Below are 26,904 nucleotides of genomic sequence, written 5' to 3' on the forward strand. Positions count from 1 at the left end.
CTCTCATTGGTCGCGGGAGGGCGCTAACAAAGCACAAGGCGGTGAGATACAGCTAGCTAGCTAGCTTGAGAAAGGAAAAGGCCGAGTGCTGCCTGCTGTGGAAATAATTATTGTGGCTATTCTACAAATACACATTAATGAATCAAATGTCGGTGTTCTTATCAAGTGATGGCAGAAGAACAGTGTTCAGAAATCGAAGCTGGTGGGTGCTGAGTGTTTATTTTTCTATTAAAATATGAACGCAAACACTTTAGGGCTTATATTAGTTAGCCTAGCTAACTAGTTAGCTAATGTTAGCTGGCTAGTTAGCTACCTGGATAGCGTAGCTATTGAATGGCTAATTAATGCGCCTCTGCATTTTCAGAATTGTATTACCTCATTGCTAGATTTCTCCAGTCGGGACCGTGTAAAAAATCGGCACAGGTACGAATGACAAGTTATATCAAGAACTTTGATAGCTACAATTGCTAACTAGCTAAATAGGACTGAATGTGTGATAAATACTAGCAACTGTCTCTCCATAGATACTGGTTGAGGAACTAGAAGAGTATGAGGTAAGCTGCGCCGCTCTCGTCTGTATTAGCTTGTTCTCACGTCTCGTTTCCGCGATATTGACTGCTTTCTATTTTTATTGGCATGGTATACTTTTATTGATAGAGGCATTAACAGTATATCAAATACATGATTGTATTTGTGGTTTGATGCAATTATTTAACCGCGTGTCTCCCTTCTAGTTGATCCCGAAACGATGGAGTTGGGACGGCAAACAATACAAACGAAACTTCCAAGACTGGGTGAGTGTTATTATAATAAGTTCTTAATCTAATCAGTCCAGTAACCGTTTTCAATAATATAGGTACGTTTTTATATCAATATTTCCCGGCTTTTAAATCTTTGGATTTAATTGATGGATGATAGTGTGTTATTTTCACACCAACTGTGCATTGTAGTAATAGCCGGCATTTGATTACTTAATTTCTGACCAAATATATCAATTTTTTATTGCCGTTTCGTGTGTGCAAAGAGGAGGGGTTAAACGAGGGCAAACAGAACGAGGCTGTACAAAGGCTTGGAGAACGTCAATCTTCGCATACAGCCAATGAAATCGCAGTTACTATTTGAGCCAGCCGGGGAGAAGAGAAGGAGGGTGATTCTGATTGGCCTTGGCTGTCGAGATCGCTCACTTTGTCTGACTGTGTGTACTAACTAAATTCATGCAGGCAACAACTACCTGTTTACAACTGTATGACTTGTTATAGAGGGCATATTAATGTCATGTTTCACCCCAGGATTTTTTCGCATTCTTTGGGGTGAACCCTGAATCCAAAATGTGAAAACAACTGCACTTTTGAAGTCAAGATCAAATCAAATTGTATTTGTCACATGCACCAAATACAACCGGTGTAGTAGACCTTACACTGAAATGCTTACTACAAACCCTTAACCAACAATGCAGTTAAGGAATTGAGTTAAGAAAACATTTACTAAATAAACTAAAGTAAAAAACTTTTTTTTTTTTAAATAACATGGTACAATAACAGAGGCTATATACAGGGGGTACCAGTAATGTGTCAATGTGTGGGGGTACAGGTTAGTCAAGGTAATTTGTACATGTAGGTAGGGGTAAAGTGATTATCCATAGATAATTCACAGTGAGTAGCAGCAGTGTAAAAACCAAGGGGGGGTTGTCAATTTAAACAGTCCAGGTGGCCATTTGATGAATTGTTCAGCAGATCGATCTCTCAACATCAGATGTTCAACTTTTCTGTTTACACTGTCGTTACGTTAGCTAAGTTAGCCTTTGATGTGGTGTGACCAAAGCCACATTCCTGGGGTGCATTCAATACGACAAAATGGGGTTGAGTGTTTAATTCAACGGAAACGGTACTGAACGACCAGTTGAGCGGTGCAATTATGGTTGCACAAGTTTTGCGATGGGTGGGCCTGGAAGGGTATAGGCCCACTCATTAGGGATTATTATTACAGACAGAAATACTCCTCAGTTTCATCAACTGTCCGGGTGACTGGTCTCAGACGATCCTGCAGGTGAAGAAGCCGGATGTGGAGGTCCTGGGCTGGCGTGGTTACATGTGGTTCTGAGGCGAGTTGGACGTACTGCCAAATTCTCTAAAACAATGTTGGAGGTGGCTTATGGTAGAGAAACTATCATTAAATTATCTGGCAACACCTCTGGTGGACATCCGTTCAGTCAGCATGCCAATTGCACATCTGTGGTGTTGTGGCAAACCAGCACATTTATAGTGGCCTTTTAATGTCCCCAGCACAAGGTGCACTTGTGTAATGGTCATGCTGTTTAATCAGCTTCTTGATATGCCACACCTGTCAGGTGGATGGATTATCTTAGAAAATGAGAAATGCTCACTAACAGGGATGTAAACAAATTTGTGCACAACATTTTAGAGAAATAAGCTTTTTGTGGTATGAAATATTTCTGGGATCTTTTATTTCAGATCATGAAACATGGGACCAACATTTTACATGTTGTGTGTGCACTTATTAGTGTACCGTAAATACCACAGTATATAGACAAACAAAATAAGGATAGAAATTCAAACTATAAAGTTAATTCTTGCAGGGACATGGTGAGGGAGAGCCATTGTCTTTACACTATACAACTCATGGGGTGGATATATGGTGTAGATGCCCGGAGGTAGTATGGGAGACGTCTCTCGAGATTTGAATTTAACTCTGTCTCTTTACACTACGAAAGTATCTTTCCTGGAACTAGTATGTGTCATCAAAGTTGTGAAGTGTAAAGCAGGACTGGGGTCCATTCCATAAATAGCTTTTACTCCTCCATTTATTGAAGTAATTTTAAAATATATGGTGCTTTTTCGCATTTTGATTTATTTAAGTTTACTTCCTTAAAATTGACTGCTTTCCATTCGAATTGACCCCAGCCACTGTGTAAGGAGGCATTATTTTGGAATTGCATATTTTGTGCTCCCACTGCACTTTCTGACCTACCGTGTGAATGTTTTACTGACAGAACATAACATCTAACTGATGATGATGATGAGTCTTCACTGTATAGGTTGTAAATGTAAGATATCTAAGTGCCTAGGGATATGGTCCCATTCCGGTATATTGATGTTGCTTTGATGACGTTTCACTACTGATTCCACTCACACAGGTCTATCTGATGACTGTTTTCCATCATGTGTCCACAGGTGATCTTGAACCAGCACATCCCTGCAGACTACCTGCTGAGAGTATGCCAGCAGATAGGTCCTCTCATAGACAAGGAGGCCCCACCTAGTGTCCCTGGGGTCCAAACCCTCCTGGGTTTGGGAAGACAGTCTTTGCTTCGCACAGCTAAAAGTGAGCCCCCGTCTCTTCACTGTTTCTCTCTCTCTCTCTCATCATCAAAGACTAACTAATGTCATAATCCCTACATAGGTATTTGGTTACACAGATGCAGAATAAATGTTCCAGGTAATACAGTCTGTAATGCTTTAGAATCATGCCTTCTTTTTTCTCTGTTAGGTTGTAGCCACACAGAATGGAGTGGAACTGCTGTTGCTGCGCTCCACCGGGGTCGACCCCCAGAACCCCCAGTCAGCTTTGGGAAGCCCCCCAGCATCGGTAAGCTGTGCTTTCAAAAGGAAAATTGCGAAATTCTGGCAATTAAGCCTGAATCAGATGAACTCGTAGACACCATTTTTATGGCTCTGCGTGCAGTATGAAGGAAGTTGGAGGTAGTTTCGCGAGCCAATGCTAACTAGCGTTAGCACAATGACTAGAAGTCTACAGGTACGCCAGCAAAGGTACCCTCTAACTTCCTTCATACTTCATACCAAGACAAAATTAGTGTCCATGAGTTCATCTGACTCTGAGTAAGTAGATTAATTGAATCTCACAGTATCCCATTAATAAACATATATCCCTGAAACAAGTAAACTATTGGTAACACTACAGAACAATACATACTTAAGTGTTTGTAAATCATTTTACCTCCGCTCAACTGACCTCTACTCTCTCGCCGTCTAGTGTCCATCATGGGTGCTCGCCAGGCTACTGGCACTGCCCGCTTCGGCCATGCTCTGCCATCCTACACCTATCAGCATGTGAAGATGCACAGGCGCATCCTGGGCCACCTATCCTCTGTATACTGTGTGGCTTTCGACCGCAGTGGCAGACGGATATTTACAGTAAGAGTCTGACAAAAGAGGAGAGAAGGAATACCAAAGACAGTTGTTGTCAGTTCCCTCTGAAGTGTGTCATTCTCTATGTTGCCGGTGTCTCATCGTGACCCCTCTCCTTCCAGGGTTCTGATGACTGTCTGGTAAAGATATGGTCCACAGATGATGGCCGGCTGCTGTCCACCCTGCGTGGCCATGCGGCCGAGATCTCCGACATGGCGGTGAACTACGACAACACGCTAATCGCCTCAGCCAGCTGTGACAAGGTCATCAGAGTGTGGTGCCTGCGCACCTGCGCCCCCATCACTGTGCTGCAGGGCCATGCAGCCTCCATCACCTCCATACAGGTCAGGACAGCCCTCAGGACTAAGCAATAAGAACCTAGTTACTCCCTTCAATATTCAGGAATTTACCTTCTGCCAAGTAAAATATCTTGCATGAAACCTGTTAGTTTTTGACAATGTCATTTTGTGACCCTTTCTGCTTGAGAAATGTATGTGACATCCCTTGTCTTCCTCAGTTTTGTCCGGCGGTTAAAGGACCAATGCGGTACCTGGCCTCCACCGGAGCAGACGGCATGGTGTGTTTCTGGCAATGGCACTCGCTCAGCATGAAGTTTGTGTAAGTGTTGGACAGCAGAGTTTGTCTGAGGCAAAACGATGAGATGAGAATGCAATGTTTTTTTAAATTTTCAACCGATCAGTTGTATTGAACCTAACCTGTATTGCGTTCTGATTCATCCTCAGTGACCGGCCAGTCAAGTTCATTGAGCGGTCAAGGCCTGGGGTCCAGATCTCCACCTCCTCCTTCAGCTGTGGTAGGTGGCCACTAATAAACAACATGCTTTGCATTACATTTATTCCACTTCACCTTTTCACTGAATTATGGAGTTAATTACTAAATTCAAATGACTATTTGATCAAGGCAAGTTTTCACAAAGCCACAGAACTAGTTCTGTTTGTTAGTTTAATGTACTTACGTGTTGTTCACTTGCTCTTTGAATCAGGTGGGATGTTCCTGGCCACAGGCAGCACAGATCATGTAATCAGGGTGTATTACCTTGGCTCTGAAACACCCATGAAGCTCTCTGAGTTGGACTCTCACATGGTAAGACACAGAGCAGAGAAGAACAGAGATGGAGAGCGACAGACATAAGAGCGAGAGAGGATCAATGGAGCTAGATCACAGAGCACTTGCACTGTTCATAGTTTGTTTCTCCCTACTCCTTTTGTTAACTCCTACCTCTTCCTCCAGGACAAAGTTGTGGTGGTCCAGTTTTGTAACAACAGTTACAGGTTAGTGTGTGCAATTGTCTCTTTACTTAGATAAAAACTATTTTGATTTGTTGCTGTGTGGCTTCTAACTGCTGTGTCTGGTCCCAGCCTGAGGTTTGTGAGTGGTAGTCGTGACGGCACAGTCAGGATATGGCATTACCAGCAGCAGGAATGGAAGAGCATTACTCTGGACATAGCCACTAGACTGCCAGGGTAAGACAATGCTGTCCAGCTGCAATAGTGTCCAGAATTGACATCTGTGCAGCAGCATTTAATTCTGTGCAGCAGCAAATGGGTTTATGTTTTTGTCTCATTAGTAAGTGGTTAGCATGTATTTAACGTATGCGATTGTCACAGGACTGCTGTTGTGAATGGCGAGGACAAGACCAAGCTGGTGCCGACAATGGTGGCCTGGGACCGTGGTGACCGCACGGTTGTCACAGCGGTCTCTAACTACCTGCTCAAAGTGTGGAGCTCCACCACGGGCCAGCTTCTGCATGTGCTATCTGTGAGTAGATGTCGATCTCCTGTTTTTACTATTTCCTATGAAATAACACAGAATCATGTAGTAAGTAAAAAAGTGTTCAACAGATTCTTCAAAACAGCCACCCTTTGCCTTGATGACAGCTTTGCACACTCTTGGCATTTTCTCAACCAGCTTCACAAGGAATGCTTTTCCAACAGTCTTAAAGGAGTTCCTACATATGCTGAGCACTTGTTGGCTGCTTTTACTTCCCTCTGCGGTCCAACTCATCCCAAACCAAAAAGTGTTAAACAAATCAAAACATATTTTAGATTTTTCAAAGTAGCCACACTTTGCCTTGATGACAGCTTTGCACACTCTTGGCATTCTCTCAACCAGCTTCACCTGGAATGCTTTTCCAACAGAGTTCCCACATATGCTGAGCAATTGTTGGCCGCTTTTCCTTCACTCTGTGGTCCGACTCATCCCAGAAATCTCAATTTGGTTGAGGTTGGGGGATTGTGGAGGCCAGGTCATCTGATGCAGATCACTCTCCATCTCGGTAAAATAGCCCTTACACAGCCTGGAGGTGTGTTGGGTCATTGTCTTGTTGAAAACAACTGATAGTCCCACTAAGCCCAAACCAGCTAGGATGGCGTATTGCTGCAGAATGCTGTGGTAGCCATGCTGGTTAAGTGTGCCTTGAATTCTAAGTAAATCACAGATGGAGTCATCAGCAAAGCACCATAACACCTCCTCCTCCATGCTTTATGGTGGGAAATACACATGCGGAGATCATCCGTTCACACACATCGAATCTCACAAAAACACAGCGGTTGGAACCAAACATCTCCAATTTGGACTCCAGATTTCCACTGGTCTAATGTCCATTGCTGGTGTTTCTTGGCCCAAGCAAGTCTCTTCTTATTATTGGTGTCCTTTAGTAGTGGTTTGCAGCAATTCGACCATGAAGGCCTGATTTATACGGAACTCTTGTTAACGGATATGCACAAAAACACAAGAACGAGAGCTCAACATTACATTTAAACTGCTCAATCAGTATGAGGAGTGAAGTCTCTGATGGACATTGACTAGAGCAGTGAAGTCAGGCATAGTTTCTGATGTCACTATGCACAGGATTGCTACATACAAAATACATTTTGATTTGTTTAACACTTTTTGGTTACTATATATGTGTTATTTCATAGTTTTAATGTCTTCGGTATTATTCTACACTGTAGAAAATAGTTTGCATGAGTAGGTGTGTAAACTTTTGACTGGTACTGTACATACTAGATGCATGTAACTGCCAAAATAAAGGAAACACTAACAAAGTATCTTAATAGGGCATTGGGCCACCATGAGCTGCCAGAACACCTTCAATGAGCCTTGGCATAGATTCTACAAGTGTCTGGAACTCTATTAAAAAGAATACTACACTCTTCCACAAGAAATTCCAGAATTTAGTGTTTTGTTAATGGTGGTGGAAAACGTTGTTTCAGGTGCCACTCCAGAATCTCTTTCAAAGTCACTGAGATCTCTTCTAGCCATGGTAGCCAAAATAATGGGCAACTGGGAATTTTATCACATGACCATAAGCATGATGGGATGTTCATAGCTTAATTAATTTAGGAACCACACCTGTTTGGAAGCACCTGCTTTCAATATACTTTGTATCCCTCATTTACTCAAGTATTTATTTTGTTTTGGCAGTTACCTGTATGTTTCTGGTCTCTTCAGTGAGTGAGACCTGTTACGACTGAATGTGCTGTTCCTACTCCAGGGTCATGATGATGAGGTGTTTGTCCTGGAGGCCCACCCCTTTGACCACCGCATCATGCTCTCTGCTGGCCACGACGGCAACATCTACATGTGGGACCTGTCCAAGGGATCCAAGATCCGCAACTTCTTCAACATGGTGGAGATTGATTACATGATGACTGTGTTGGTGGCTGTGTTTTACCCTGGCAGACATTCATACAAGCCTTTCTCTCTGTGTCTCAGATTGAGGGCCAAGGTCACGGAGCTGTATTTGACTGTAAGTTCTCAGCTGATGGACAACATTTTGCCTGCACTGACTCCCATGGCCACCTGCTCATCTTTGGCTTTGGCTGCAGCAGACCCTATGAGAAGGTGAGTCCCTGGCCACTCCATGTGGCTCATTTGGAGAAAGATGGGTAAGTTACATGTTATCATATCGCTTGTAAAGAGAAAATGTTAATAACAAATCTCCTCTTCCTCCATATCCTTCCTCTAGATTCCTGACCAAATGTTCTTCCACACTGACTTCAGGCCGCTAATCCGAGACGCCAATAACTTTGTCCTGGACGAGCAGACCCAGCAGGCGCCCCACCTTATGCCCCCTCCCTTCCTTGTGGATGTGGATGGTAACCCCCACCCCACCCACTACCAGCGCCTGGTACCCGGCAGGGAGAGCTGCAAGGATGAGCATCTGGTGCCCCAGCTTGGCTACATGGCGAATGGTAAACCTCCTTACCAATGCTTCTTAGTGGTTTCAACAATAATTCTTTACTAGGCTCTGGAATCAAAATGTGAGTAACATTGGGATTTCTAACCTACTTCTCTGTTGCTTAGGTGATGGTGAGGTGGTTGAGCAGGTGATCGGCCAGCAAACAGCAGAGGATGGTCACGGAGAAAGCCCTTTGGATGTCCTGATCAGAGAGTTGCAGAACCAACCAGATGAGAGTCGGGACCAAGATGGAGTGCCTGAAGGAGAGGGTGGTACGTGTCAGTCTCATGTACTATTTATACTGAACAAAAATGGAAACGTAAAGTGCTGGTCCCATGTTTCATGAGCTGAAATAAAATATGCACAAAAGCTTATTTCTCTCAAATTTTGGCCACAAATTTGTTTACCTCCCTGTTTGTGCTGGGGACAATAAAACACCACTCCAAAATGTGCAGTTTTGTCACACTACACAATGCCACAGATGTCTCAAGTTTTGAGGGAGCATGCAATTGCCATGCTGACTGCAGGACTGCTGTTTCCAGGATTGCTGTTGTCAGAGAATTGAATGTTCATTAGCCTACCATAATCCGCCTCCAACGTTGTTTTAGAGAATTTGGCAGTACGTTCAACTGGCCTCACAAATGCAGACCACGTGTACCCAGGCCAAGCCAGGACCTCCACATCCGGCTTCTTTAACTGCAGGATAGTCAATTGATTTATTTCCTTATATGAACTGTAACTCAGTAAAAGCTTTGAAATTGTTGCATTTTGTATTTTTGTTCAATGTACATATGGGGATGCCCCTTGAATCTTCTTATTGGATTGAATCTGCATATTGGATTTCAGATGTTGTAGTCATGAATTCAAGTTGAATGTTTTCCCTCATTTGCAGCTGTTGAGGGAGCAGAGGTAGTGGGATCGCCCCCAAACGTGGGCCTGAGGAGGAGTGGTCAGGTGGAGGGGGTGCGTCAAATGCACCACAACGCCCCTCGCAGTCAGATGGCCACGGAGAGGGACCTGCTGGCCTGGAGCAGGAGGGTGGTTGTCAACGAAGTCCAGCAAGGGGTCCTCCGGTGAGACTGGCTAACTAACCAGAGGGCCTACCTGAGATGGCCTTGAAACTTATTTTCTAACCATTCCTGTCCATCCTCTTAAATTTGTGCCTAGGACTGTTTGTAAGATTTCCTAGGTAGATATCCCCCAGTGGCTGACTGAAGCTGTGTGTTTGTGTTGTTTAGGGTGATGGAGGAGACCAGGCGGGCCAAAGGTGAGGTGGAGTGTTCCCTCTACAACACAGAGAGGAGGAGGAAACCTGTACTCGGTGCTCCTAAGGTGAGTCTCTACACTACTGTCCCACATCTCCTTCAGAACAAATTTCCCCCTTCCCTTTGTTGATTTATACCAGTTATTCCCAAATGGGTACGCCAAATAAAAATGTCATTCACATATTTTTTTTATAATAATATAAAATAATATTAAATGTCTCCACATTCTCAATCAGTCCAAAGGGGCTATACATTTAGGTGAGTTTCAATGTCAAAAATAAAATTAAACCATCTAGTGTTCAGCGAAATAACAACACATTGTCAAATACAGGTAGCCTAGTCAAATAATTAACATCCAATCACATTAACCGTTCCTCTCTCTAGGGAATTCCACGAACTGTCCATATGTAGCCAAACATAGCTGCTGCTCATTCTGCAGTACTGCACCTGTTGACGACATAAGTTGTTCTGCTGCCACGAGCACATCCAATGCTAGCATCAGTAATTCCACATATGTTGTTAGCCCAGCTAGCATGGACACGGACATTTGTGAATCTGATGCTGCCGAATAGCTACTGACCCCTTACCCGGGAAAGCAACGAACAACAGACGGGGACGTTGGACTATCGAAGAGGCGCAAATATGATTTGAACTACTACTATTGATTTGGGGTTCACTTATATTGGGAGTAGTGCCTTTTCTCAGCCACAGTGTGTTATATGTGCAAAAGTACAAAAGTACTATCTCACAACTCGATGAAACCTTCACTCTTGCGCAGACATTTAGAAACAACATGCCAATTTGAAAAATAAGCCACAGAAGTTTTTGAGCGAGAATTGAGCGAGACAACTTTCGAGTAGAAATATATTTATAAAAGCAACAGACACCATTTAATAAGAAGGGGCTAGAAAAGTCTTATATGATGAGCTACCAAGTGGCTAGGACAGGCAAGCCCCATACTATTGGACTTAACACAAACAACTGGATTAGTTATCCCTTTCATGCCCTGCCTCCAGTCCACTTACCGATATCTGAACAAGAGAGCCTCATCGATATTGCAACAAGCGGTTCTGTGAAAATGTTATCAGAAGCCACTGCCGGATTTCTGGATTGGGCTGCGCTCAGAGTATCCTGCCTTGGCAAATCGCGCTGTTAACACTGATGCCCTTTGCAACCACGTACCTATGTGAGAGTGGATTCTCAGCCCCCACTAGCATGATAACTAAATACAGGCACAGACTGTGTGTGGAAAATGATTTAAGACTGAGACTCTCTCTAATACAACCCAACATTGCAGAGTTATGTGCATCCTTTCAAGCACACCCTTTTCATTAAACTGAGTTCTTCACAATTTAAATGAACAAATAAAGTTTTATATGTAAGATGGATAAATAAAGAGCAAAATAATTTATTATTATTATTTGTGCCCTGGTCCTATAAGAGCTCTTTGTCACTTCCCACGAGCCGGGTTGTGACAAAAACTCACACTCATTCTTATGTTTATTAAATATATTGTATACTGTGTGTGGCAGGCTTACAATGATGGCAAAAAACAACATTTTGAGTGTGCTGACCCTGGTGCTAGAGGTGGTAAGCAGCTGGAAATTGAATGTTTGAAGGGGTACGGGACTATAAAAAGTTTGTGAACCACTGGTTTATACCAATAGCTTTATTTTCTATCATTTAACAACTTCTCACCCCATCCCACCCTGTAGACTGAGGAGCAGGCTCCATGCAAGCGCTCCCTGCGGCGAACCCAGAGGAAGAAGAAGAAGCAGACCAGACCTGCACCAGCGTACCAGACCCGCTCATCACGAGATCGCCGCCCTGTGGATAGGCGGAGGAACTCTGACAGCCAGATGGACTCAGACAGCGATGGAGAGGTGGGTTGTAGTCTGTTGTTCTTGGAAGTAGCAGAGGCCTTGGTCTTGTCATGTTAGAGGAGGTCTAATCATGTTTCCATGTGTCTATAGGCAGAGGAGCAGGCAGAGGCCAGCGATGCTTCCTCTGATGGGGAAGCACAGTGGCAGAGTGACAGCAGTTCCAGGTAAATGTCTATCATCTCCTAAACACTCAAAGTTTAACCATAAACACTTTCCCAGGTGTTTCTTTAGATAACAGCAAATACTAGCCAGTTATGCTACCATTAGCTAGCTATTTAACCAAATGAGAATGTGTAGAATTCCATGGCTGAATGCCTCTACTCTAGATTCAACACAATTGAAGTAATTCCAATTAGCTACTGTTTTTGTTATAGTTCTTAGGTCAAAAGATTAAAGCAAATGATCCCAATTCTAGTACAGCAGCAGCTTGTGACTAGTTCATGTTGAACATGTATTAGAAGTAGGCTAGATCTGATAGCTGTATGATTTTTTTTACGTGAACTTTAATATCCGACCTGGCTGAGATGTTGTCTCAGTTTATTTTGTGTTTTCTTCCCCTCTAGTCAGAATATGTTATACCTACAACCAAATGGAATGGGTTTTAAATTGAAACATCTTTAATTAGGGTCAAATTTGAACTATTTCTAAATTTTAGATTTATCTCCTCTTCTCCCCTCAGTGTCTCCTCCAGTGACTACTCTGATTGGACAGCTGATGCGGGGATCAACCTCCAGCCCCCCAAGCGTACCAGCAGAAGGCAGGTGCGGCCGCCCGGTGGCTCCAGCAGCTCGGAGGAGGCGGAGGGCCAGGGAGAGGAGGCCAGGAGGAAGCAGGCGGAGGAGAAGAAGAAGCCCAAGCAGACCAAACAGAAGGTGTGCTCACAGAATGTACAGTAGAGACATGGGCATTGGGCAGGGAATGGTGCAGCCAACGGGCTGCTTGAAAATGGTGTATCTCAGTTACTGGCTATACAGACTATAGTGCTTGTAGCTAGTTTATGTGATGAGGCCTAATGAGAGGGAAAGTTTCATTACCTTAGCATGTGTGATATTGCGGACTGTTTAACCCAGTCTCTTTGTGCTCAGAAACCCAGTTCGTCTCTGTCTCTGGCTGGCTGTGACGCGGAGGAATGGCTTCCCCCGTCCTGGATCATGGAGACCATCCCCCGACGCTCGCCTTTTGTGCCACAGATGGGTGATGAGGTAAGGAACCTGCCTGATGGGCCATATGAGGTTCAGCCGTGCACCCCACAAAATATCTTCACATTTTGACATTTGCGCTTAATCTCTACCGCATTTTATACGATAGTGCAAGGTTTGTGTCCTAGTTGATAGACATTGTGGCCTGTATGATGACCCTTCTCTTCCTATTGCTCACCAGCTGATGTACTTCAGGCAGGGCCACCAGGCCTATGTCAGGGCGGTGCGCAGGGCCAAGGCCTACAGCATCAACCCTCAGAAACAGTCCTGGAACAAGCTCAACCTCAGGGTGAGACCAACCCTCAACACTTACTAACACTGCTTCCTTTGTCTACTATATGTTATTTTATGTATTTTGTGTGTCCTTCATGGATTCCATATCTTTAATGTGGCCTAGTGTTTTATTCCTCTTATCACCCCCTCTCTCTTTGTCTGTTTTCTCGTCGTTCAGGACCAGGAGTCTGTGAAGGTAGTTGGTATCAAGTATGAAGTGGGCCCCCCCACCCTCTGTTGTCTAAAACTGGCCTTCCTGCACCCCATCTCAGGCAAAATGACCAATGAGTCATTCTCCCTAAAGTAAGTCATCCATCTTATTCTTTTGTATGAAAAGAATATGGCAATGAATGACATGTCCTTGTTCTCTCAGGTACCATGACATGCCGGATGTCATCGATTTCCTGGTGCTTCAGCAGTTCTATGATGAAGCTAAAGAGCACAACTGGCAGACAGGTTAGTGTTGCTTCCCTCTGCCAGCCTCTATCCAGCATGCAGAACACAAGCCTGTCAGAGGATGTACCCAGTTCACTCCCCTACCTGTTTATCTCCAACACTCCTCTTTGTTTGTGTGCCATGTAAGAAATGTGGTGCAGTCTTCCACATGTTTGTGTTCTGTGAGATGTTTCAGTTCATGGTCCCATACATCCTTCTGGTGATTCACGGACCAGCATGTACTGAAACAAGCATGATTTGTCCTTGCTAGGTATGCGCTTCCGGAGCATCATCGATGACGCCTGGTGGTTTGGCTCAGTGGAGGACCAACAGCCACTCCAGCCAGAGTACCCAGACAGCCTGTTTCAGTGCTACACTGTCAAGTGAGTCAATGTGTACCCTGCATATCACCTGGGTTAAATAGATAGAGATGATACTGTAGACCTCCGCTTATACAGTCTGGAGGGGTATGTCAGTGTTTGCCTCAATAGCTCATACTGTAGCTTACACCCAATAGGAGGAAAATATGAATATCTTATGATACTGAATGTTAAGTTGCGATTTCTCTTGACTAGGTGGGATAATAGCGAGAGGGAGAAGATGAGCCCTTGGGACATGGAGCCCATTCCTGATGAAGGTCAGTATCACTGCTTCTATCAGTGGCTCCTCAACCATCTCAGATCATCTACTGGATAATGCAGTTTGAGTTTGCAACCAGAATTTTACACATTCAAATACCTCTCCAGCTAGCACACTCAATCACTTAACATACTAAATTCAGAGACTGCATATGTTATGATAATTAAGATCAGGTTATTGATAGTGAGACTGAGCAGCCAGCCAATGACGCAATATGGTCTCTCTGACTGACATGTTGTGTTCCTCCCCCAGCGGAGTTGCCAGAGGATGTTGGTGACGGGGTGGTTGTGACTGAGGAGGAGGTGAAGGCTCGCCTCTACAGCCCCCAGGAGGGGGAGTGGGGGGCTCACACACGGGACGAGGACTGCCAGAGGGTCATCTTTGGCATCGACGAGCTGCTCACACTGGGTATGTCAACGGTACCACACAGGAAGTCCTGCTTGTCATATTGGATGAATTGAGCCACGGGTGACCCTGATTTTTAAGTCTCGTTCGATTGTATTCGGAAGTGGTCTTGGATATGGCGTGGTATTGATTAATGGGTGTGTTGTGTTTGGGTAGACCTGGCCAAGGCATTTGCGTCACCAGTGGACCTGCGGGACTACCCTCTCTACTGCACTGTGGTGGCCTACCCCACTGACCTCAGCACCATCCGCAGACGGCTGGAGAACCGCTTCTACAGGTCAGCACTGGCCTTTCAGCCTGCACCCTGACACACTGCAGTACTTCAGAACATACTCAGACCAACCACTCACACTGGAATAATCCTTCAAGACAATTGTAGTTGTTGCTAATCCTCCAGTCAGCCCCATTGTTTCTCAGCTGTAATTTGGATTTGGTATGTTCCAGTTAGAGGAGATCAGTGACTCTCACTCAACTTATTCCCTCGGGATGTTCATCTCTCCTAGGAGGATCTCTGCTCTGATGTGGGAGGTGCGCTACATTGAGCACAACGCCCGCACTTTCAACGAGCCCCAGAGCCCCATCGTGACAGCAGCCAAGGTGGTGACTGATGTGCTCCTCCGCTACATCGGGTATGAATGGTGTAGATTTCCCCTTTGTGAAATGGTGACTCATTAAGAACATAGTTTTGACTGTAAATAAGACCAGCTGTTTTGTTGTGTGTTTTTGTCAGGGACCAGAGCTGCACAGACATCTTAGATCTGTACCACAAGGTGAAGACTGAGCTGAGCAGTGGAGAGGATGAGGTGAAACATGAAGATGTGTGTGTATACACCTCGAGTTCATAGTGATGTTTGAATTGTCTTTGTGGTGTATTACGCAGTACTAAGAGTACATGTGTCTGTGTGTTGGTATGCAGACTGCTGAGGTGGACATGGACTCTGACACTCCAGGGACCTCCACAGGTCAACAGGTAAGGGAAGAATTCATCTCAAACATGGAATATCCATTGCTGTTGCAATGACTGTGATTCCTGTTCCCCATTATCTCACTTTTCCAATGTTTTTCTGTATCAACCTAACTGGACACCTTCACGCTCTCCCACTATCAGCGGGCCAATCCCAGTCCTAAGAAGCGTGGGGTGGTGTTAGATGTGCGTGCTTGGCGGGGCCAGTGTCGGGAACTGCTGCGGCGTATGATGGACGGCCCTGACTCTGAGCCCTTCAGACAGCCTGTGGACCTCTTCACCTACCAAGTAAGGCTCCTCCTCCTCTCCTTGTTATCATAATCCTTACCAATTATATAACCCCTCACACACAGAAAGGATAACAGCCTGCTACAGGATTAGTGCCTTAGGATCTGAGCGCTTAACAATCTGACATGTTCCCCCACAGTGACTTAAAGCTGGAGTCAGTAATGGTGTAACTGACACATTTGTCATATTACAACAACAAAGATATTACTTTAAACAATGTTTTTTCCCCCTTGGAAATCATTGCACATCATTGTACGTGCAATAGAACAGTAGAGTATGTATTACAATTTTTTGCAAGGTGCTGGAGGCTCTACCATTTCATAAACAATGAGAAATGGGCTGGGGGCGAAGTTTTTAAAGGAAAATTCCACCCAAAAACGATCTTTTGGTATAGTCCCAAAGTGTTTTGCATGTCAGCGATCGCGTTTTATATATACACTGCTCAAAAAAATAAAGGGAACACTAAAATTAACACATCCTAGATCTGAATGAATGAAATATTCTTATTAAATACTTTTTTCTTTACATAGTTGAATGTGCTGACAACAAAATCACACAAAAATTATCAATGGAAATCAAATGTATTAACCCATGGAGGTCTGGATTTGGAGTCACACTCAAACTTAAAGTGGAAAACCACACTACAGGCTGATCCAACTTTGATGTAATGTCCTTAAAACAAGTCAAAATGAGGCTCAGTAGTGTGTGTGTCCTCCACGTGTGTGTATGACCTCCCTACAATGCCTGGGCATGCTCCTGATGAGGTGGCGGATGGTCTCTTGAGGGATCTCCTCCCAGACCTGGACTAAAGCATCCGCCAACTCCTGGACAGTCTGGTGCAACCAGATGGTGGATGGCGCGAGACATGATGTCCCAGATGTGCTCAATTCGATTCAGGTCTGGGGAATGGGCGGGTCAGTCCATAGCATCAATGCCTTCCTCTTGCAGGAACTGCTGACACACTCCAGCCACATTAGGTCTAGCATTATCTTACATTAGGAGGAACCCAAGGCCAACCGCACCAGCATATGGTCTCACAAGGGGTCTGAGGATCTCATCTCGGTACCTAATGGCAGTCAGGCTACTTCTGGCGAGCACATGGAGGTTCGGCCCCCCAAAGAAATGCCACCCCACACCATAACTGACCCACCGCAAAACCGGTCATGCTGGAGGATGTTGCAGGCAGCAGAACGTTCTCCATGGCGTCTCCAGACTCTGTCACGTGCTCAGTGTGAACTTGCTTTCATCTGTGAAGAGCACAGGGCGCCAGTGGCGAATTTGCCAATCTTGGTGTTCTCTGGCAAATGCCAAACGTCCTGCACAGTGTTGGGCTGTAAGTACAGCCCCCACCTGTGGACGTCGGGCCCTCATACCACCCTCATGGAGTCTGTTTCTGACCGTTTGAGCAGACACATGCACATTTGTGGCCTGCTGGAGGTTATTTTGCAGGGCTCTGGCAGTGCCCCTCCTTGCACAAAAGCTAAATAAAACCTGCTCCTGGACTAAAAGGCTATGGTGCTTCTCCTCTGAAGATACTTTTTACTCCAGGATTGGGCTCAATCTGTGTCTGGGAAACCAGTCCACTATGTTTCATTTCCATCAGAGAAACTGAGGGTCTCATCAGTCTGACTGTAGTGGTTCAGAAGTAGTACAAACTACCTGTCCTCAATTCTGAGTTAGTAACTGTCCAGTGAAAATGTCACTTTTAAAAGTTAATATCCTGCTAACTGATACCCAAATAATGTTGTTGACTCGTATTTGTGGCCAAACCCCACCTACAACAACTTGTATCTCAAACAGTTGCAAAAATGCTTGCTGTTTCCTCATAGAACATGATGTCATGTTGGCCGAACTGGCCAATAAGTGGTCTACTTGCATTAATATTTTTTATGACCAGTAGATGCCCACATCATTATGTTGTTGGACTGTGCCCACATCATTCCAACACAGAAAATCATATTTTTTAATTAACATCCTTAATCACAATTTTTGGAAGGAAGACTTTCACTCTTATTGTAATTAATTCTATGCAAATATCAGCCCTCGCAGAGAAGCACGAGATTGAACTTCACTCAACTTTGTAGAGTCTTTTCCCCTTGGTTAACACTATCAATGTTTCCCTTTACTGTAGGAATTGTGATTGAATCAATGCAATAATCCACGTTCAATGCAACATACTGAAACAAAACGAACGCTGCAAGACTTAATATGCAAAACTGTGTAAGCTATTTTGTTGTGGGCAGAACGCATCGGAGTAGGATTCCATTGCATTGACACTCATGACTCAGCCCGTACTCTACACAGGCCAGTGCGCCATAACCACTCAGAGCTCAAGTAGGCCTATTTTTACATTTACCACACTCTTATCCAGAGATACTATTTTTCCTCAATGTAGTTATTAATAGAGTCAGAGTTGTGCAAGTGCATATTTTGGGGTGTGTGTATGTCAGGGTGAGGAGGATTATTGAAGATACTGTTTGAAAAGGTAGGGTTTTTGGAGGATTGGCAGGGACTCTGCTGTCCTAGCTTTAGGGGGAAGCTGGTTCCTCCATTGGGGTGCCAGAACAGAGAAGAGCTTGAATTGGGCTGAGCGGGAGCTGCCCTCCCGTAGGGGTGGGAGGGCCAAGAGACCTGAGGTGGCAGAACAGAGGATTCGAGTTGGGGTGAGCATAGACTCCCCCAGGGTTTGAGCATAGCCTGAATGTAGGGATGGGCAATTCCTCTTGCTGTTCCGTAGGTAAGCACCATGGTCTTGTAGTGGATGCGAGCTTTGACTGGAAGCCAGTGGAGTGTGAGGAGAGAACCAGACGGGCTGCAGCGTTCTGGATAAGTTTTAGGGCTTTGATGGCACAAGCGGGGAGCCGAGCCAACAGCGAGTTGCAGTCGTCCAGACGGGAGAGGACAAGTGCCTGGATTGGGACCTGCGCTGCTTCCTGTGTGAGGTGGGGTTGTAATCTATGGATGTTGTAGAGCAGGGGCGCTTGACTGCTTTGATGTTTACAGAGAACGACAGGGTGTTGTCCAGGGTCACGCCAAGATCCTTTGCACTCTGGGAGGGCAACACAGGAGTTGTCAACCTTGATGGAGATGTCTTTGAGCATGCAGGCCTTCCCGAGGAGCAAGAGCAGTTCCATCTTGTTGAGCTTGAGGTGGTGGGCCGACATCCAAGTTGAGATATCTGCCAGGCACGCAAAGTTGCGTGTTGCCACCTGGGTGTCGGGGGGGGGTAAATGGGTGTCATCCGCATAGCAATGTAGCAAAGTCGGGAGAGTATGTGGTGCTACACCAGTGCAGACTGATCCTCTCCACATCAGCTGGTTGGAGCGGCCTGCCACGTAGGATGCAATCCTAAGAGATACAGGTCTATAGTTTTTCACGTCAGATGAGTCGAGTGTTGGTTTCTTGAGGAGGGGAGCAACTCTGGACAATTTAAAGTCGAGGGGGTGCACCCAGTGGTCAGGGGTGAGTTGATGAAGGAAGTGAGAAGTTCAAGAGATGTCGCAGAATGTCACCTGGAGAGAGCGGGGAGAAGAGGTCAAGGCGTAGGGGTAGTTCTGTGTGAGTGAGACCAGTGGACTCAATAGGCTGAGTGAATGAGTAGCGAATGTCGTCAACCTTTTTTCAAAGTGGTTGACAAAGTCATCCGCAGAGAGGGTGGAAAAGAGTTTCCTGGGTTTAGTCAGAAGCTTGGAATTTTGTGGTAGAAAGTGACTTTAGCAGCAGATACAGAGGGAAGGAGTGAAAGGATGATAGTTTTTGCTCAGCTGCCCGTAGCTCTGTTCTGTAAGCTTGCAATGAGTCACTCAGCCACAGAGCAGGAGGGGAGAGCTGTCTTGGAAGAAAGGGGACAGTGCGAGTCATATGATGCGGAAAGGGAGGAAGGAGAGTAGGGTCGAAGAGGCAGAATCAGAAGGGAGATATGATGGGAGAGAGCGAAGATTGAGACGGCGCATGACCCTCTGGTTAGGGGCTAAGTGGGTAGGGTTGGAGAAGAGGGAGACAGAAAAAGGAAACAGTAGTGATCCTCTAGTAAAGGTGAGGTCGAGTATATTACCTGCCTTGTGAGTTGGAGTTGATTGGGGAAGGGTGAGGTCAAGAGGCAAGGAGGTGAATGAGAGTTGGAAAGAAATTAAAGGCAGACGTCAGGGGGTTGAAGTCGCCATGTACAAAGAGCGGTGAGCCATCGTCCAGTGACTGCATGCAATTCAAATGAGGAGCTGGACAGGTGAGAGTGAGAGCGAAGAGAATCTCCACTTAAGATAAATGAGTAGACCTGTGCCACCACCGCAACGACCAGATGCTCTTGGACTATGAGAGAAAATAGTCAGATGATGAGAGCTGCTGGAGTAGCAGTGTTCTCTGGGGTGATCCATGGCGCCCATCAGGGCCAAAAAGTAAAGGGACTGAAGGGCAGCATAGGCTGAGATGAACTCTGCGTTCTTGACCGCAGTTCCAACCGACCTGGAATTCCACATGGGTTGTGCGCACAGGGTACATTAAATTAGAAGGGTTGCAGCCAAGGGGTGATGAGCGTCTGTCTGTAAAGCCTACAGGGAGAGGTTCGAACAGGTATAGAAAACACACACATACTTGACAAAGCTACAAAAGAGCAAAATGAGAATCTGTAAATAACTAGTTCAGATACTCAAGTAAGAGAGTGGTGTGGAGCCTTCCTCTCTTTCCTTCCTCAAATAACTCAGCAGAACAACTCTACAGCACCTTCTTTGTTTCAGTGACGGTCTTAGTTTTGCAACAAAACTGCCACAGCTGCCACTGAGAACCAGCGGAGACTGAAGAACTAACGCTAATTGCCTAGTAGAGGTGGAGAGCTCACCTCCCTGTACTAATTGCTGATTGCCTAGGAGAACAATTATACTTATCACTCCTGGAGATATCAGGACTCCTTTAGCTATATGCAAATATACCATTGCCATATATAGATCTGTGCCATTCACTTTGAACTGGACTGTGTTTACAGCATGAGAGGTATTGAGTAGATGCGCTTGTTTCGAGATCGTTGTGCACATTTGTTCATATCCTTTGCTAGTTAGTGAGTTATTACCCCAGTTCTATATAATTTGTATTCAGCAATGGGGGAGTGATTGCTTCCTACAAGAGCACAAAATGTGTACATTTCTAGATCTTTGAAAAGTGAGTCAGGTAAAAGAGCTTTTTCTCGTCTTAAAGGGGCAGTGTTGTATTTTGAGACCGCTAGCCAATAGGCAGAGGCTAACATAATTTGTCTTATTCTCTGTAATAATGTTATGGGAATAATAATGCATTTTATTTTGTAAAGCGGTTTCTTACATCAAACAACACAACGTTTTCAGTCACCTTGTCTGAAGGACAAGTGGATTAATAGGTTAACGTCAAGCCTTGCATATTTTTTTCCAGAAAATCTCATGGAATGTAGGCCTACATTGAACACCAGACATTGGTTGCTACTGTAGGCTGAATGATAGAACAGCTAGCCGAAAAAAAATAACTTGGGTGAACATTGCTTATAGGTCATATTTCATAGAAATCTGGAAACACTGGACAGTTACTTTGTGGTTTCAGATGTCCTAAACACTGCACTTTCTCCCTCCTCTCCAAGGACTATCGAGACATCATAGACACTCCCATGGACCTGGGGACTGTAACAGAGACTCTGATCATCGGGAACTACGAGAACCCCATGGAGTTTGCCAAAGATGTCCGCCTAATTTTCAGCAACTCCAAGGCCTACACGCCCAACAAGAAGTCACAGGTTAGTGTACTGATTCTGACAAGATTTTCAATGAGGATACATTTTTTGGGTTGCACCTCAACTAACGTTGACTGGATGAGTGCCCTTGAGTTCTTTACAAGATTCAAAATGCGGTGGGTCAACTATATCTCAACAATTTATAACCCTGACCCTTATACAGTGCCTTCAGAAAGTATTCACACCCCTTAACTTTTTCCGCATTTTCTTGTTACAGCCTGAATTTAAATTGATACAATTGAGATGTCACTGGCCTACACACAATACCCCATAATGTCAAAGTAGAATTAGGTTTTTATACGTTTTTACAAACGAATTAAAAATGAAAAGATGAAATGTCTTGAGTCAATAAGCATTCAACACTTTTGCATCGCAGTGCTAGCTGTGCCACTAGAGATTCTGGGTTGGAGTCCAGGCTCTGTTGCAGCCGGCCGCGACCGGGAGACCCATGGGGCGCAAACAATTGGTCCAGCGTCTTCCAGGTTAGGGGAGGGGTTGGCCGGCAGGGATATCCTTGTTCCATCGCGCACTGCGACTCCGGTGGCAGGCCTGGGAGCAGTGCACGCTGACACGGTCACCAGGTGCGCTGTGTTTTCTCTGACACATTGGTGCAGCTGGCTTCCAGGTTACGTGGGCAATGTGTCAAGAAGCAGTGCAGCTTGGTTGGGTTGTGTTTTGGAGGACACACGGCTCTTGCCCTTCACCTCTCCCAAGTCCGAGTCCGTACAGGAGTTGCAGAGACGAGACTGTAACTATCAATTGGATGCCACAAAATTAGGGAGAAAACGGGGGTAATTTTTTTTTTTACTTCTCAAAACGTGTATTTGCTTTGTCATCATGGGGTATTGTGTATAGAATTTTGAATTCAGGCTGTAACAACAAAATGTGGAATAATTAATACTTTCTGAAGGCACACTGTGTTTTGTGAGAATGGTATTTTTGATCTTCATTGTTTCATCTCCAGATCTACACCATGACCCTGAGCCTATCAGCCTTCTTTGAAAGACAAATCATCTCCATCATCTCGGATTACAAGTCTGCGGTCCAGAACCAGCGGAGGAAAAGTCGCCAGAGTGTCAGCTACAGGAAGAGACTGCACAGCGGAGGCAGCTCCCCACCCACCAGCCGACCCTCCAGGTACTGGCCTGGCTGGAACCCCTCTCTACAACTCTTAAATCCACTGTAATAACCCCAACTATTATGTACCACTCCTTGTAGGATCTATTCAGATTCCACCTAAAACACTATGTCTTGGTGTCTCTTTAACTCTAGTCCTAAAGGGAAGCACAAGTCAAGGAAGAAACCAACACCAAAAGAATTACAGACCCCCTCCAAGAAGCGGCCTCGCAGGCCATCTCAAGGTAACACTCTTGTCGTGAGTGTATGTTTGTGTCGCTGTGTGGTGGTATGTGTTTTGGAGAAGTGTGAACTGTGGGTTGGGTGGTTAAGTGACGTGCTGCTGTTGTTGCAATGTCAGAGACGAGCAGTGTGATGGTGGATGAGGACAGCCAACCCTCATCATCGTCTAACTCCGGGACAGGAAGCCACAGTGGGGGTCCAGGGGCCGACCGTGTCACCCGCAGCCAAACCACTCCTGTCAAGAACTCAGGTATTACTACACAGGGTAAGCAATTCCAGCAGGCAGTGGATAAATAGTCCTTCATAGAGCTGTTTCACCACGCTATCTAGATAAATGTATGATTTTGCCAACTGCTTGAATGTTTGGAGTCAGTCTGGTTAAATCGCTGCAGTTGATGACATCATTACTATGTTTTCACTGCTGCCAAAATCACACAATTAGAAAGGGTTATCATGTAAGTCTACTTGGCAGCAGTTACTGGAGGCTACTTTAGTAGGTGTTGCCGTGCTATGTTTAACAGGGAGGCGTTGTGTGCCCCTCTCTCTTTCTCCCCCCCAGAGGGTAACAGACCTCTCACTAACGGCACCAGACAGAGCCACAGGAGACGAGTGCTGCAGGAGGAAGAGGGAGAGGGATCTGGAGGATCCAATAGCTCATCTTCGTCATCGTCTTCCTCGTCTTCCTCATCATCCTCCTCATCAGACAGTGAGTCGGACAGTGAGTCTGAGGTTGGAAAGTTTGTGGACGGGGGAGATCACGACTACAGCAAAGCTCCCCGCTTAAAAACGGGCCACAAAGTCAAGGGCAAGATGGCCGTTTCTGGGAAGAGGATGCTGGAAGAAGAGGAGGCTCCAGAAAGAGCCAAGAGAGCACGAGTCCAGGCAGAGGAGCAGGAAGAGGAGGATGAAGACGAACAAGGTGAAGATGAAGAGGAGGAAGAGGGGGAGCAGCCACAGCCACCGCAGCAAGAGGAAGGGGGGGAGCCTGAGGACGAAGAGGAGGAGCCTGAGGACGAAGAGGAGCCTGAGGAAATGGAGGAATCAGAAGAGGAGGAGGAATCAGAGCAGGGTGAGGGTGGGGCAGAGGGCGGTCAGAAAAGCAGCAGCCGCAGTAAGTCTGGTCAGGTGAACACTCGGAACCAGGGCCGCAGGACAGTGTTGTACAACGACGAGTCAGATGACGAGTCAGGGACCACAGAGGACCCACTCAACCTAGGCATGTCCCGCTCAGGACGGCTACGCCGCATGACCGAAAAGGCCCGGGTCAGCCACCTTATGGGCTGGAACCACTGACTCTCACAACCCCCTCAAACCACCTTAAACTGGGCCTTCTACCAACCACCTATCTACCTTACCCACCAGGCGTGAGACTGGAGACTGTACAATTGACTAAATTAATACTTCAGGGATTTTGCTTTATTTTTTTTAATTGATTTTTGTATCATTTTGCTTTGTGTACGAGACTGTTTACGACTCTACTGGCAGTGGTGCTCCTTATCTTGCCAAGGAATCTCCCACCCTGGTCTTCAAAGCTACTCATCAACATGGACCCACAAGTCAACTCACTCACCTCCGCCTTACTTACTGCTCTCCTGGGCCTTAAAGACTCCCCTTACTCCTCTTCTTCTATCAACTCATAACTCTTCTCCTTATCATCCTCAGTTTTCCTCCCCCATCTTTCTCTTACCCTCCTTCTCACCTCCGATTTTCCTGATCATACAACAACAAAGGTTCAAGAGATGCCAAAAACTGGTGCTCATATGTTATAGCTCAAGGAGACTAAGCTCTGCTGTCCTCTACATCTGGATGACAGACAGACTGATGCTCCCTTTCCTTCTCTCTGTTTGTGTTCTGTCTGAACAGTACAGTACATCTCTCCCTAAATTACCCTCTTCCACATGACCCCCTCTGTGTTGGGTTGTCTGATTGACGCTAACCCTCCCACTATGCTTCATCCTCCCCAACCCCCATCCTTCACTTTGGGAGGTCAACTCTGGTGTGCTCATTCACCGCATTAATCTATTTTTAGGCATCCAGGCTAGGTCTTAGAGGACTGCTGTGTCTGTGGGTTTTAGTTCTCAGACTATCTTTGCGTGGGAACGTATTGATTCTAATTAGTTGAGGTGGTGACTTCTTTCATCATTAATTATGTCTACTAATAAAATGCTGCATGCCTACAGTACAATGTTCTGCCATTGAATCAGAGGTAGACCTCCTTAGTTAACTCCTGGGCCACTGAATGTTTTCAATGCTATATCCCCCGTAATCCTTATCAATTCTGTAGAGTTTGTATATTTGCACATACAATAGGTTAATAGAGGCTTTGCCGTATCCTCTTCCTGTAGCGTGTGGTTGTTATGGTTGAGTGATGTCTAGTGTGGTAGCTAGTGTAGAGAAAGAGTGTGGGTAATTGGAAAGGAGAAATGCAAAGCGATTGTATAAGGGTCTACCATTGAGTTCTATTTCTGTTGGTTGGAACATACTTTCATTGATCTAAATCAAATGCACACATTAATTTATAACTTCCAGGGCACTGTCCTTCAACCCAGCATGTTCAAACCAGTCATTGGTTCAAACACAAACCAAAGTGCATCATGGTACTTTGGGGAGAGGCTCGCCCATAGCCACCACTCACTTCCACCTCATACTGAAAAGAACATTTTTTTACTACAGAAATATTTATATTTTTTCACTGTATTATACACTTTGCAATTATTCCTTAGCTAATATTAATGATGGTGAAATGTTTGCACATGTATCTATTGTATGTGGCAGCTGAATTTGAGATTGCTTTTGTTGGGCTGAGTATGCTATCCTGCCTTCTGATTTTTACACCTAATCACTATATTGGATGACCAGACAAGCCACAAAGAGCAAACAGATTTCGCTCCATGCAGTTCTAAAAAACAAAGGACTTTTTATTTGTGTGTACGAAGCGCAGATAAATTGTGCCAATAATATTCAACACATTTGCATACAAATACACCTTTTCTGGGCTGTTTTGTGATATTGTTTTGTTGTGAGCATTATTGAACCAGAGGGTTGTGTTTGCTTGGTCAAAGGTCGGAGGGTCCGACACAGCTGAGCCACTTGGCAACGTTGCCTAAGAAACAGAAACCAAGGCTACAGACAGCGAGGTTCTCTTCTCTCCTTCGACTTCCTAACATAAGGTGCTCTGTGTGTGTCATACGCTAAGTGTTCCAGGACTCAGCCCTCCTGTGCTCCCCATGCCCCCAGGATCCACCCGGCTCCACTACCCCATGAATCAGCCTACTACACTCTGGTTTAGGGTCTCTGAAATACCCCTTAGGTGTCATCTGATGGGCCATGCTACTGCTAGTCATGTTGCCACACTAGGGAAAGAGATGGGACTGCAAAATCAATCAAGGTTTTCGTTAGTTAATCGCGAGACAGCAGTAACTGTCGTCTGCCTACAGTGGGTATAGTTTGAAAACACATCACTTGGGCCAATGGATAAATCCCTACTCAATAATTTGTGAACATGTTCTCTTAATATAATAGATGGTAAATGGACTTGCCTTTAAGCAGCAGATTAGTAGTTTCTGAATCCAGCAATGATGACATTCTAGGTGTAATAATAAACATTACTTTTTTTCTACACAATATTTTTGATTGTGTGTTTTGTTTTTTAAATAAAGGAGCGACATAGATTTTCTCCCAACTTGGTGCCCTTGGTATTTGGCTCATTCTGTCACATTCTCTAAACACAATACAAACATGCCCACTTTAATCACCATAGAAAAACATGATACGGTGGGGAGAACAAGTATTTGATACACTGCCGAATTTGCAGGTTTTCCTACTTGCAAAGCATGTAGAGGTCTAATTTTTTATCATAGGTACACTTCAACTGTGAGAGACGGAATCTAAAACAAAAATCCAGAAAATCACATTGTATGATTTTTAAGTAATTGATTTGCATTTTATTGCATGACATAAGTATTTGATACATATGGACCTTCTCCAGATCCTTCAGGTTTCGGTGCTGTCGCTGGGCAATACGGACTTTCAGCTCCCTCCAAAGATGTTCTATTGGGTTCAGGTCTGGAGACTGGCT

At 45.1% G+C, this 26,904-nt stretch overlaps 1 protein-coding gene across 2 annotated transcripts; it reads left to right on the forward strand.

Annotated features, from left to right (window-relative positions):
- LOC124009060 (bromodomain and WD repeat-containing protein 3-like) lies at positions 1-26,508 on the forward strand. Of its 2 annotated transcripts, none has more exons than XM_046320575.1 (40): positions 1-202; positions 365-423; positions 525-554; positions 735-794; positions 3,192-3,342; positions 3,508-3,606; positions 4,012-4,172; positions 4,289-4,510; positions 4,684-4,784; positions 4,910-4,980; positions 5,170-5,270; positions 5,418-5,458; positions 5,546-5,650; positions 5,795-5,945; positions 7,684-7,818; positions 7,905-8,033; positions 8,158-8,383; positions 8,496-8,642; positions 9,263-9,443; positions 9,609-9,702; positions 11,351-11,518; positions 11,609-11,682; positions 12,198-12,390; positions 12,604-12,720; positions 12,899-13,006; positions 13,169-13,293; positions 13,364-13,446; positions 13,697-13,808; positions 14,001-14,062; positions 14,317-14,472; positions 14,626-14,746; positions 14,973-15,098; positions 15,200-15,287; positions 15,386-15,439; positions 15,578-15,721; positions 21,318-21,470; positions 22,432-22,604; positions 22,740-22,828; positions 22,945-23,076; positions 23,386-26,508. In XM_046320575.1, the coding sequence occupies exons 1-40, from the start codon at positions 169-171 to the stop codon at positions 24,117-24,119; spliced, it is 5,310 nt and encodes a 1,769-aa protein (XP_046176531.1). In that variant the 5' UTR covers positions 1-168; the 3' UTR covers positions 24,120-26,508. The 2 variants fall into 2 exon arrangements, with proteins under 2 accessions (XP_046176531.1, XP_046176532.1); XM_046320576.1 differs by having other exon boundaries at positions 2-202; positions 15,200-15,272.
- Positions 26,509-26,904: the final 396 nt, after the last annotated feature.

The sequence above is a fragment of the Oncorhynchus gorbuscha genome, linkage group LG02 (assembly GCF_021184085.1).
Source record: "Oncorhynchus gorbuscha isolate QuinsamMale2020 ecotype Even-year linkage group LG02, OgorEven_v1.0, whole genome shotgun sequence".
In the NCBI taxonomy this organism is placed as follows: domain Eukaryota; kingdom Metazoa; phylum Chordata; class Actinopteri; order Salmoniformes; family Salmonidae; genus Oncorhynchus; species Oncorhynchus gorbuscha.

What these genes read in the sequence shown, in the direction of transcription:
- LOC124009060 (XM_046320575.1), top strand. Translation starts at nt 169, where the DNA reads ATGGCAGAAGAACAGTGTTCAGAAATCGAAGCTG. An exon ending in GTGTTCAGAAATCGAAGCTG is followed by an intron (nt 203 to 364) that starts GTGGGTGCTGAG and finishes CTGCATTTTCAG; the next exon opens with AATTGTATTACCTCATTGCT. An exon ending in CACTCCTGTCAAGAACTCAG is followed by an intron (nt 23,077 to 23,385) that starts GTATTACTACAC and finishes TCTCCCCCCCAG; the next exon opens with AGGGTAACAGACCTCTCACT.